The 13425-nt window shown below is 39.2% G+C and overlaps 2 protein-coding genes across 2 annotated transcripts; one reads left to right on the forward strand and one right to left on the reverse strand.

Moving 5' to 3' along the window:
- The first annotated feature begins 486 nt into the window (after positions 1-486).
- Positions 487-1608, forward strand: LOC130733198 (uncharacterized). Its single transcript, XM_057585315.1, has 2 exons — positions 487-1081; positions 1176-1608. Exons 1-2 carry the CDS (start codon positions 914-916, stop codon positions 1386-1388), a joined length of 381 nt encoding a protein of 126 aa, XP_057441298.1. The 5' UTR covers positions 487-913; the 3' UTR covers positions 1389-1608.
- On the reverse strand, positions 1609-5414 carry LOC130733197 (uncharacterized). The gene is made up of 5 exons (XM_057585314.1): positions 4246-5414; positions 3355-4134; positions 2595-3268; positions 2229-2517; positions 1609-2140 (listed from the first exon to the last, which is right to left on the reverse strand). Exons 1-5 carry the CDS (start codon positions 5242-5244, stop codon positions 1778-1780), a joined length of 3105 nt encoding a protein of 1034 aa, XP_057441297.1. The 5' UTR covers positions 5245-5414; the 3' UTR covers positions 1609-1777.
- Between the last annotated feature and the right edge of the window lie 8011 nt (positions 5415-13425).

The raw sequence follows: 13425 nt of genomic DNA on the forward strand, positions 1-13425 counted from the left end.
TAAACGTATATATGAATCATTGAAAGCAAAGGTATATAACTTGTATCTGATTACCAGGAAATTTTCTTTTTCAAGTGTCTTACTCTTACCTTGTGTTAAGTTTAGAGCAAGGAAATTAATTTGTTGATTAAATTATTTAAAGTCTTTTACCCAACAGCTTAACATTTTGGAATAACTAGTTCTTGCTTTGTTCGCAAATAGTTAGAAGAAGGTGCATCAATTTCGATGCCGGAGCAGAATTTCAAGCCTTCTTTATTTGTACAAGTGATTCGTGAATTGGTTGAACTGACTCTCAAGCATAAGGAAGACTATTTCATTGCTGATGCAATAGGAAGTTATCAAAATAGAAAATTCGATAAAGTTGTGGAGTGGGTAAATGAAGTGGAGAAATTTATAGAGGAGACCAAACTTGAAGTGGATGACAAAGGTAATCAGACGAATTCCCTTTGGTGCCATAGCATGCTATTAAGAAGGCTTAAATGCATTTGGTGCCCCTGATGTTTCATGGGAGTGCAAATGATACCCCTCTTCTAATTTTGTCAACGTTTGTGCCCTCCATGAAACAAAACAGTGTAGCGTTTGCCCTTCTGTCAGTTCAACGTTAGTTTACTAACGGAGGGGCTGACGTGGAATTTTATTTTGCTTTTCCTATTTGCCACGTGGATTTTAATTACTGAATAACAAAAAAAAAAAAGAGGGGCACGTGCTAGATGGGTTACTGCTAACCCTAAATCCCCAATTTGGGGATAAATCCCCAAATTAGAAACACAGAGGGAAAGGGACCTCAACAAATCGCGAAAGGGAAAGGGAAAGACGAAGAAGAGGAGCGACGAAGAACACGAGCACGAGAGCTCAACAAATCGCGAAAGGGAAAGGGAGAAGGCTAAGGGCTCGAGACGAAGAAGAGGCATACATGGGTGGGGAAAGCCATTTCTCTGGAGGGAGCTCTGTTTCCAGTGGCTACGGTCGAAGGAGGAACGTTGTTTTGTGCAAGTGTGGAGAAGTTGCCCCGGTTGTGACTACTTGGACGAACGAGAACGGAAATATTGGTAGGCGGTTCTATGGATGTGGCAGGTTTAAGGTAATGTTTTGGATTAATTGTTTAAGGTTGATTAATTGTTGTGAATTTGGTTTTGCTTGAACTGAAATTGTTGGGAAAATTTATTTATTCTCAGGAACAGAACAGGAGGCACTGTGATTTCTTCCAGTGGTATGATGAGTTGGAGGGTAACCCGCGTGACAAGAAAATAATTGCAGGCTTGTTGCGTAGAGTAGATGAGATGAAGAAGAACCAAGCAATGTTGATCAAGTGTTGTATGCTGGGATGGTCTGTAGCTGTGTTCCTGTTGATTGTATGTGCAATTCTAATGGTGAAAATGATGAAGTAGAATTAGGGTGAGAGGATGATGTAGTAGAAGTAGGAGAGGTTGTGGGGTTTATTTGTACTGTGTGTGCCTTTAGTGCATATGTATGAAACTTGAAATTGATAAATGAATTTGAGTAATTTGTCCTCAAATTTTTGTTGTTTGAAATGATGTCTGCAAACACAATGTTCTATCTAGGCTATCTACTATTTTCAGTTGTCATATGGAAATTCAAAATGGCTAATATAATCATAGATTCCAAATTCAATGGATAATGTCATACAAAACCAAACATGGATAACATCCCTTGCAAATTACAATAGATAAAGTCATACATTAACCAAAGGCTTAACTAAGTTCATTACATAACCAGAAAACACTAAGACTAAAAACAGCATAATCAAGGCTCATAATCAACTAGTGCTCTCTTGAGTTCCAACTACAACTCTTGGTCTCTTTCTTCTTCTTGTGGTTGCACCAGATGGAGGTAGTGTAGCTGTTATTGTGCTCCCATGACCTGATGAGGGCTGTGAAGCTGGCTGTGAAGCTGGCAGAGAAGATGGTTGGGAAGCTGGTTGGGAAGCTGGTTGGGAAGCTGGCTGTGGAGCAGTTTGGGTTGTAATTGCATCAGGAGCCTTCCTCTTTCTTTTTGCAGCAGGTTTGTACTGAGGTTTCTGAGGCCCTTTTCCAGCCCTTGCAGCAGCAGATGAACTTCTTGTTACAGGAATTGTTCCACTTCCAGAAGCCTGGCCAGGGTGGACCTTCTTTGGATTTTTCTGACAAATTAGAAACAAATCATTCTCAGTCAATAATATGCATAAGCTATAGAGTTCTAGTATAAACTAAAAATTGCTTTAATTTTACCTTGTTGCCCCCCTTTTCTATGTCCCTATCAGCACCAGTTTTACCTCCACATGTCCTCACATTATGCCCCCATTGTCCACATCTGGAGCACTTCACTTTTGTTTGATTTCTTGGAATCTTGTAAGGGTTTCTTGGTTCATCATTTTTCTTGTTCCTTAGTTTCTTTGGCCTCCCAGGTGCCCTCCTTACATATGGTGGTTGAATTGGTGGAAGATTGCTTTTAGTCCACAATTTTGGGCCATTGTTAGGTAAAATGATGTAGGAATATGTTGCTAGAAATGTATCCCTCCTGCAATAAGCAAACACACGGATTAAGTGTAAATAAATGAGAGGACCCCATAAGAGTTTATGATCATGAGTACTTACTTGTAGTAGTTGTGCACAAAGTTTTCAGGGTAGGTGCGATTATACCACATACAAGCAATTGCATGACAGCATGGGATACCTGTCAAGTCCCATTTTCTGCAAGCACAATGGCTGTCTTTGATCTCCACACCATACTTCAAAAATGGACCACTTGAAACCTCAAATTTAGAGTATTCGGTGTCCCCATTCCATTCAGGATGCCAACTTTCTGCTTCTCTCTTGTTATCCTCTAATTTTTGTTGAATCATAGGAGCTATATTCCCTCTATATTTCATCATTAATTGTCTTTGCTTCACAATCCTGGAGGTGATATAGCGCTTCAATCCTTCAACCAGTGAAATGATTGGCTTGTCTCTATGTTCTAGAATGGCCATGTTGAAAGCCTCACACATATTGTTCACTTGTAGGTCACACAGAGAATTAGTGCTGAAATGGGCCCTTGACCATTGCTTGGCAGGTATCTGACAGAGGTCCATCCATGCTTGTTCATTCATCTCCTTCAGCTTCTCCATAGCCCTATCAAATTGTGGAACAGTGCATGCTCTTGCAGCAGCCCACAAAGCACCTTTCATTTCCATTCCTGGGTATTTCTTCCTCCAATTACCATACACATGTTTCACACAAACCCTATGCTCCACATCACCTGCTAATGACTGTAAAGTGGGAACTAGACCCTAAGTGTGAAAACAATCAAGAAATCAGTTCATGTTTAGGACATAAGTGAACAAAAAATTACAAATAAACAAAAATGATAAATCACCTTCTGTTGATCTGAAATAAATGCCCATCTCTGTTGCTTTACCAAGTTCAGGTCTTCAAGCAATAAAGCTACAAACCACTCCCAGGAGTCTCTGGTCTCAGCTTCAACAATGGCAAATGCAATGGGGAACATCTGGTTGTTCCCATCCTTTCCAACAGCTGAAAGGAGCTGCCCTCCATACACACCTTTCAGAAAACAGCCATCCAGTCCAATCAGTGGCCTACAATGATGTGCAAATGCCAGCCTGCAAGCAGCAAAACAAACATACATCCTTTCAAAAACAGGACCATTTGCTCCAAGAGAGCTCTTGATGATGACTGTGCTTTGTGGATTGCTTCTAAGAAGCTCATCAGCATAGCTCCTGAGATTAGTGTATTGGTCCTTTTCTGCCCCATCAATCATCTTCTTTGCAGCTGCCTTAACTCTGGATGCTTGAAACCTATTAAGGACAACACCCCACCTTATCTGCCCCTCAGCTATCACTGACTTGCATTTCAATCCAGGATTATGTCTTATAGTTGGAAGCAACTTCTTAGCAAGGATTTGTGGCCTGGCATGTCTATTCTTTGCTGTCCTATAGCATGTGTGTTCATCTACAAGACTCACAATCTGCCAGAAGTTATTCTGCTTATACTTGGACAACCTGCAGTAGAATGTGCACTCTCCCTCACACTTGACAACCACTCTCTTACTATCACTCTTCTCAATTATCAAATTCTTCCTCCTCTGAAGAGCATATTCTCTGATGGCTGTCTTAAATACTTGAGATGCTTCAAATTTCTGGGAAAACAGTTCATGCAATAAACATGAATGATAAGAACATAAATATCCAGAGCATATTAATGTCTAAACAATTAGCAGATCTGAAAAATAATAACATAAATTAGGTACCTGACCAACTTCAAATTTTACTTCTGTGCCTTCTGGACCCAACTTGAATCTTGGGTACTTCTTCTGTGGTTGGTAATGCTCATCATCTGTGTCTGGTGGAGATTCCAACTCATCAGATGAACCATCTTCATTGTCAAAATCTACTTCATTGACAAATGCATCATCATCTTCCTCTGAGGTACTATCTGGATGCCTCTCATCTCCTTCAACCTCTAAAACTGTCCTCCAGTCCCACCTCTCATCAAAATCACTGTCATCTAGACTCACATCACTCACTGCACTCTCAGATTCAGATTCACTTTGACTCTCACTCACTAAACTCTCAACACCCCCCTCCTGCTCTGTCTTTTTGTCCTTCTTTTTACCCTTCTTCTTTTCCTTCTTTTTACCCTTATTCTTGTCCTTCTTTTTACTCTTATTCTTGTCCTTCTTTTTACCCTTCTTCTTTTCCTTCTTTTTACTCTTCTTTTTCTCCCCTTCCTTGTCTCCAGCAACTACCTCCTCTTCCTCAACAATAACTGCATCACCATCTTTATTACCCTCCCCACTGCCCTGTCCTGCATTAAATGCTTCACCCTCCTTATCACTCTCCCCACCAACAACACTTGTATCACCCTGTTTCTCCCTCTCAACACTACACTGTCCCACTTGTATTATGTCAACATCAATGTCTATGCCAGTAGCATGTCCCTCAACAGTAGGCTGCCCTTCACACAAGACTTCACTATCTTTCTCCCCCTCAACAGTAGGCTGTGTAAATTCAAGAAATGGTGGAGGTTCAACAAACTCAGGCTCTTCCTCTACTATATGCTCAACATAGAAGTTGACAACATCATAGCCACTCACATCATTCAGAAAGGCACATACATCTCTATCATCTTTGAAAGGCTTGCAGCCTATCTCAAACCCAAGGCCAGGGTCTTTGTACCACACATTAAAGTTCAAATATCCTAAGCCTCTGACAACCTTGCCTACATCAATTGAATTAATCTCATCCATATCCCAGTTTGGTAGAGTAAGACAAACCCCATTTATATAATCTACCCTCGGTTCACACACAAATTTCCCACCATGCCACACTTTAACTGTTGCAAATTGACTACTAGTGGGCCTGCAGTGAGAACAACATGCAATAGATTAAGAGAAAACACTCTGGCATGTGAAGTATTAAAAACAATAATCTTTCAACATGCAATAGATTAAGACAAAGGACACTGGCATGTGAAGTATCAATCAAACATAAAATAACATGACCAAGTCACTTTCAACATAGATGCACATGTGGGTCTCATGAAAAAGTATTCAAAAATAGACATGAATCTTGAAAAGGGATACCTGAAACGATAATGGTCGGGAATATCCTCCCCAAACCAGGAATCTCGAAAAGGGTCGTATCCCTGCTTTTCACAAGTGGGTTCTTCTTGGACCACATTTTTCCCCTTATCCTTCGTCGGGGTCCCTCCTGTTCTCCTACCTCGACCTCGACTACGTCCACGATTTGGAGACCCACTAGCCATGTGCGACGACAACGTGCTCAAGGATCAAGAAAAGGGGCCAACAACGTGCTCAAGGATTTCCTCAGGGCTAACGCTTGCACCTTGTTCCTCGACCGTTCCTCCCTCTGTGTTTCTAATTTGGGGATTTATCCCCAAATTGGGGATTTAGGGTTAGCAGTAACCCATCTAGCACGTGCCCCTCTTTTTTTTTTTTGTTATTCAGTAATTAAAATCCACGTGGCAAATAGGAAAAGCAAAATAAAATTCCACGTCAGCCCCTCCGTTAGTAAACTAACGTTGAACTGACAGAAGGGCAAACGCTACACTGTTTTGTTTCATGGAGGGCACAAACGTTGACAAAATTAGAAGAGGGGTATCATTTGCACTCCCATGAAACATCAGGGGCACCAAATGCATTTAAGCCTATTAAGAATAAGGAAGATACGTGCTAAACGTGACCCGGCCCAAATTTAACTTTCCGGAGAGTAAGCGATAAGGCATCACTTTCGTTACGTGAAGAGCTCTATTGTGATATAACTTTGCTGATTAACATGTATTATACTCTGAGGACTTCTGCTCATTCATTACTTGGTCATCAAGTATTTAAATCCAAAGAGGATGATCTACAGCAGATAAATGAAGTGGATCAATTCTTATTAAAGATCAAACTGCAATTAGAAGAAAAAATTCCTGAGACAAACTCTGATTGGTACCATAACAATATAGCAGAAACAAGAACATTATTTCACAAATTGCAACCTGCAGAATATTCTCTCCAATCTCAGGATGTGGGATCTTCCTCAATGGAACTACTTTCGCTACATGAAGAACTCCTCCGTGAAATAAAGTTCTTGGCTAACATACAATGTGTTGACTTGTTGGTTCTGAATGTTATATCAGAAGATCAAAATTTACATCTACGAGACAAACACTTGAAAGAAGTTCAGGTATTGATGGATGAAGTGGATAAATTCTTACTAGAGATCAAATTGCAATTAGAAGAAAAAATTCCAGGGAAGAATTCTGATTGGTATCGTAACAAGATAGCGGAGTCAAGGACGTTAACTGCCAAACGTTATTCAGCATTTCCCATCAGACCTCAAGATGTGGGATATACAAATGAGCAATTCCAGATTTTTCTCAACTTCAGGGGGGAAGATACTAGATTAGTAGATTTAGCTTCACACGTAATCTCTACAATGCTTTGCATCAAAACTTTCACAGGGATGAAGGGCTGCAAAGTGGGGACTCAATTTCACAGGTTCTCATGGGGGAAATTGAAAATTCAAAACTTTCAATTATTGTTTTCTCTGAAAATTTTGCAGACTCCACCTGGTGTCTAGATGAAATCGTTAAGATTCTTGAGTGCAAGCAGAAGAAAAATCAACTAGTTTGGTGGTAGAGAGAAACTCTACCAAGTAAAATCAAAGGAAGAAAACCAAAAGAAAACTAAGAAAAGAAGATAAAATAAAAGTTTGTCAATTTTCTTGTTAATATTCCATAATGGAAACCATACAACTTATACTAACTATCCACTCTAAGGGATGAAAGGTGACATTACATGTGGCACCATCATAGAAAGTAGAATACTCTAGAACATGATCTAAATAACAAACTAGAAATAAACATAGAAATAATATTAACTAATTATAATTGGCATTGTAACTTGAGGCCCATAATATAGAAGCCCATTAAGCATGCAACCCTCTGCCATTACCATCCCCATGAAAACATCCTTGTCCTCAAGGATGAGAAATAGACTATCCAAGCAATAATAAGAATCCACTCAAGAAGTGTAGTGCTATGTGAGCAAAGTCCATGAAAAGAGTACAAGGTCCGTGAAATGAACTCTGGCCTGAAGCAAACTAGACATGTCTTGTCAAATTCCATTCCATGAATTTTGAGAAGAGGCTCAGAGAAACAAGAATCAATGCCACGCCCTATTGCCAAAGGTGCTATAATGGTCTTGTCCACAACAATGCTATGCCATAAGAAACTAACACCAGTAGAGTGACATTGCCACATAAAGACCATACATTTGTTGACCCAATGCCACGCTAGTAAGCTTTGTTGGAGAAGGAGCTGTAGTGAAGAAGGTCCCAATGACCCATCAAAATAATAATCCATGATCAAGAAATATAGGTGGGCTAGGCCAAACTGTCCTAAGGAAAAGATGTCAGGATCATATATTATAGGATTTAATACATGGAGGTCATGTGTGTGAATAGCAACTTGGTCAGATTTAAGCACCATGATATCTAGTGGCTTAGGTGAACCATCACATACAGCCGCACTTATTGGATAAGGCATTTTGACAAACAGATTGTGTGAAGTCTTAGGATCAAGGGCAATCTTATAAGAAACCCAAGATGTGGATTGGCACTCTGCAACAGGAAAACAAGGTTTAAACATAACATTTTTAAAATATAGCAAGGATTTCTGTCCAGTGTATGTTGCCACCGTATGATTGAAGGAACCCATTGTTGTAGTGTTAACTGTGTTCCTTTGTCCCATGCCCACATAGTTGTTAATGGTGTATATACCAGGATGAGTATCAGTCATGTAGGTTGGGGAAAAGGGGCTGGAAGAAATTGATAGTGCATGTGTAGCAGAAAGGCACCTGACAGATAGCTCAGCTCCAGCAAAGACACCAATAAGAAAAGCAGATTCAATATCCAGTACATGGTGAGATTCATATTTCTGCCAAGCATGAGCAATAGTAGCATAGGACTTTGCTGCTGTATCTAGCTTTGAATTCTGACTTGTAAACGGATACATAACAGCTTCTTGTATCTTGTTGCAGTCTCCCATACTCACTGAGTCCCTAATGGTTTGTATTCTGGGAGGAGTACCATCTGAGGAGTGACAGAAGGAGGTCATGACCAAAAGAGCTCTTGCAGTCGTGACAAAGCAGGATCTCTGGTGCGATGCTTGAAGACTCAGGACTGAAGTAGATAAAGTAGAGTAGTAATGATCTTCCACAGAAATAGTAGCTTTCTGAATGATAGAGGCTGCTATAACAAAACCTAGGAAACTCAAACAAGAATCTCCTATACACTGTTCAGAGGAATCCATAGACTCTGTGTCTGGTTCATCCATATGAACGATAGAAAAATCCACATTGTGCACTCCAAGCTCCTCAAGGCCAGCAGTCGTAATTGATGTTGAAAGTTCTGAAAACTGGGCTTTATAAGATGTACAAAAGTGCACTTTAAAAGCACTTTTGAAGTCTTCCCAACTTTTGAATTGTGATTGATTTCCCACAGGTGTGGCTTGTATAGGATAAGCATTGGGCGGACCGTGAAAGGCAGAGTAGTGCAAAATTAAATCTCTTGTAGCATATCTTGAGATAGCATCATAGTCATGTTGATCAAATATCAGAGTTAAAATACCAATCACTTGAACAATGCCAGGATCAAACAGTTTCATACCAGGTACATCTAATGATGACAGTGCAATTTCTGATGTCAAATTCACTGGTCTCATTCTATGCCAGTCTAGATATTGCTTGGTGTATGTCACTAACAGTTTTTCAAAAGTATTAGCAACACATATCTTCTTATTCCTTGTCACAAGCATTTTCTCAAACAGGTTGGGTGCAATGAGTAGAGGTTTAGAAATCACCTGAGTCACACTAGGGACCCTCTCAGCCTGACTTGCGCTATTGAAAGAATTCACTTGAAACACTTCCTTTGTTGCTACCAAGCAGGTATCAACTCGGTGGGAAGAATCCTTCTCATCCACTTGCGCAGGCTCTACTTGTTCCTTAGTGTTGGGAACATGTTCAGGTTCATCCTCCAAGATTTCTTCGGACCTGGATTCAGATCCTACCCTCATTGTAGTTTCACTGTGCAAACCAATTTCTGGTATAGCAAGTTCTTGAGATCTGAATGGGGTTTCCACTACTGTTGAAGTCTCAAACTGAGGTTTCTCCATTGTTGTACAATTGGATTCCACTGCCTGAGCTGTCATTGGTTGTAATTTGTTGGACACCGTAGAAGACTTCTCAGATCTGCTGGCTCCAGTTTGCGCAAATCTGCATGTTATAAACTGAAATTTGAATACTTCTCGGAATTTTTCCCATGAGTCAAGCTGGTGGCGCCACAGTTGGAACCATGTAAGAGCAAATTGTAGGTTTCTTACAAATAAGTATTTGTTCCTAACCACATGCTTTTCTACCCATATAGAAAATAGGAGCATAATCCTAAACCTGATTAACCCATACCCGAAAAACATGATGAAGATCTAGAGCGGAACCGTACCTGAATGAGCCATGGGAATCGCTGAAGGATCTGGGGTTGTGATCTTCCAATTGTAAATCACCCTTAGGGTTTCCTGATGTTCTCCTCTGATGGGGATGAGGAGAAACTTTTTACGTTGTTACGTTGTATCTACAATTGGGGACCATAACCCTATAAGTAACTGCATCAGTTACAATTATGTTTTCAATATTTCTAATTTGGCCCCTCATCAAATTAGAATATTGCCTTATGGTATCTGCACAATACCTTTTCATAACACATATGCCATTCGCCATAAGATCAATATTAAATAGATCACTTTAGTTTTGGCTAATTAAATAATGGCCCTAACACAATTAAAAGTTACATTTGTGACCCAAAATTCTAACAATCTCCCACTGGGTCACATATGTAACTCTACACATGTGTTAGACTTTATGAGCTCAAAAATGCCATTATATACCTTAAGCATATCCAAAGAATCTCGTCCATTAGCCATGCCAGACCATAGAACCAAAGTGATTTTCGTTATATCAATCATAACTAAACCCATCAATGATTACTAGTACTGACATAACTAAATGACATAGATTCATTATGAAATGTGCAGCATGAAAATCACAAGAAGGTGGCCTGTACTTGTCAATTTTCAACTGGTCCTACTTTACTTTAGTGAGATCATTCAATAACCTTATTGTACAAAGCATAAATAACAGAATATCAAACTTTATAATTAACCAAAAAAATATCCAAATACTAGAGTATGCATGCATAATACCAAATATAGAACACAAAATTTATATATGAGTAACTCCCACTAAACTAAGCATTCCTCACACTGCAAAACACCCATGTGAGCAGTGTGCTCATGAAAGACCTTAGGCGGAAGACCTTTTGTAAGAGGATCCGTGATAAAGGTTTTTTCCTCGTTGTTTGTACTGCTTTTGGCTAAACCTTTATGATTCAATCATAGTAAAGCAGATACAGGTTTATCGTCCTCAGGGATTGTGTGAACATTAGTTCCACCAGTTAAACATTGATCTGAGCTGATACAAAGATGTTGGATAAATTGTTTTTATGGTTTTTGAATATAAGGAAAGCGGTAAAAGAATGTTTACAGGGATAACAAAGAAGAAAACGTATTTAGAATGTATTCCCCTAATCCTCTAATTGCTTTCAACTCAAACACTTTTGTAATGGTTCATTTCATTTATGATGCCGAGAGCTATCCACCTAACTATCCCTAGCCTAGGTGAATCTATCAATTAGAATTCCTAGACGTAATCCCTTACCATCTAGAAAACCCAAAAGGAATAATATAGCTCAAGTTCTCTCTCAAAGACATTCCCAATGACCAATTCATCCTAAGACAAGGTACCCTAGGCTTGCAAGTCTCCGTTGTCACTCCAGAAACTCTTGTTAGAACTCAGAACCCCACCTGTCACGTGGAAATCCACTATTGCTCCTACCCAAGATATTCTCACCCTAAGACAACTAGTTCACTGAGTGATTTCTCTCTTTAACCGGACCCGCAATTATCTCCCGATCTCATGCTAGTCCATAGGAATCTAACACAAACCAATCAATACTTGAAGCGAAGAAAGTAAAACTTTAACACACAAATTGTGACCTAAGACATAGGCGTTCTACCTTCACTGAACTGAGCATGCACTAATTCATATCAACCTTCCGATCTATTTATAAATTAGTGGAACTCTTTTGATTATCAATTGATAGGTTAGAAGCATGAAGCATAGAAAGAAACACCATACATGAAATATTTCCATTTACATCAATGAATGAGTTTAGAACAAATCAAAGAATCAAGTTTCAACAAGCTAAATACAAAAATAGAAACAACATATACAAGGGATAAGGAAGAAGAGATGAAAACCAGAAGAACGGCGAAGGATCCACGGCGATAGAAGCTTTCCCAAGCTTTCCATCGCCTTCGAGAGGTTGTCACGGTCTTCGGCGGTCGCCGCCATGCTCCGGAGCTTCAATCCATCAATCCTAAACCCAGGGACCTCTCCTCCATGAAGCCCAAGCTCCCTTGATATGTTTTGGTGCCAAAATTGGGAGAATTTCGAAGAGAATAGGAGAGATGGGTCAAAAAACGAGTTTCTGCCCTTTAATAAGTGTTTAGGGCGGTCACAGGGTGCTGGGCGCTCATCAGAGGCCGCCGGGCGCTCTGCTTCCTTCAGCATTGGGTTTCTTCAACTACTTGGGTGCTCAGCGCCCCTTTTTGGGTGCTCAGCGCTCTGCAACTCTAAATAATCAATTTTTCACTTTAAACTTGGATTCTTCATGAATATCTTCCCTGCATCAAAAGTCCAAGTTAAGCTCATGAAATATATAATATTTATATTATTTCTAAGTTAAAACTAAGTACTTACTAAATCAATTACTTTGGGGATAAAATGATAAAAATGCAAGCATACAAGTCAAATAAGTGCTTAAAATGATATTCAAATATACGTAAAATGAGCACTTATCAACTCCCCCCAACTTAACACTTTGTTTGTCCTCAAACAAAAGGTATTGACTTTCATTCAAGAGGCTTGGAATATGAATTCTCCAAAGCTTACATTGCATGATTTTTCATAATCTCAAACTGAATGATCCAAAATCAAAATATGAGGCCCACAAAAGATAACACAACAATAACACAAATGCATATTCATCATGAAAATCAATAGGCATACAATCCATTCCTTTCGAACCAGGAAATACTCTTTCACTCAACATCTCAGTTTGTACAGAGTAAGGTAAGTGTTCCACTCAATCACACACTGAATCACAAAAATTGATTTTGTTACCCGTCTCCACAATTATCAAGATTGCATGTTCAATCAAGGATCTCTAAGGTCTTTAAGGGTTGTAATGAGGCCAGGTTTCAAAGATAATTGGTTTTTCTGGATATGCAAGAAACTCAATAAGCTAAGAGAGCAATTACAATTCAAAACAATCATAAATGATAAATGACTCTCTCACTTTTTACCAACTATCTCATTCACCATTCTTTTCTTTTCTTTTCACCCTTTTCTTTCTCAGTTTCTTTTTTCAATCCCGCTTCTCCTACTTTTTTTTTTTTATATTTTTCATCTTTTCTCCTTTTTTTTATGTACAATTTTCACTTTCAAGTATGTACAAATAGATTGATACACAAACCACACAAAAATAGCACAACTAGTCTTCTCCCCAACTTGAATATAACCATATCTTGCAATTGCTCTCTTAACTTATTCAGCCTAGGTGAGAACATTGGTTTCATTTTAGGCTCAAGGTTATAAACAAGAAATAAGTCATAATTTTTTTTTCATTTTCAAGCTCAATGGGGTTGAACAATTGATTTCCTAATAAAAGGTTATGGTCATTTGGCTAAGTGAGTGAGTAAGCACTAAAGAAAGAACATGCCTTGATCATTTCCAAGAAATTCCATA

This window comes from Lotus japonicus, chromosome 1, assembly GCF_012489685.1.
Source record: "Lotus japonicus ecotype B-129 chromosome 1, LjGifu_v1.2".
In the NCBI taxonomy this organism is placed as follows: domain Eukaryota; kingdom Viridiplantae; phylum Streptophyta; class Magnoliopsida; order Fabales; family Fabaceae; genus Lotus; species Lotus japonicus.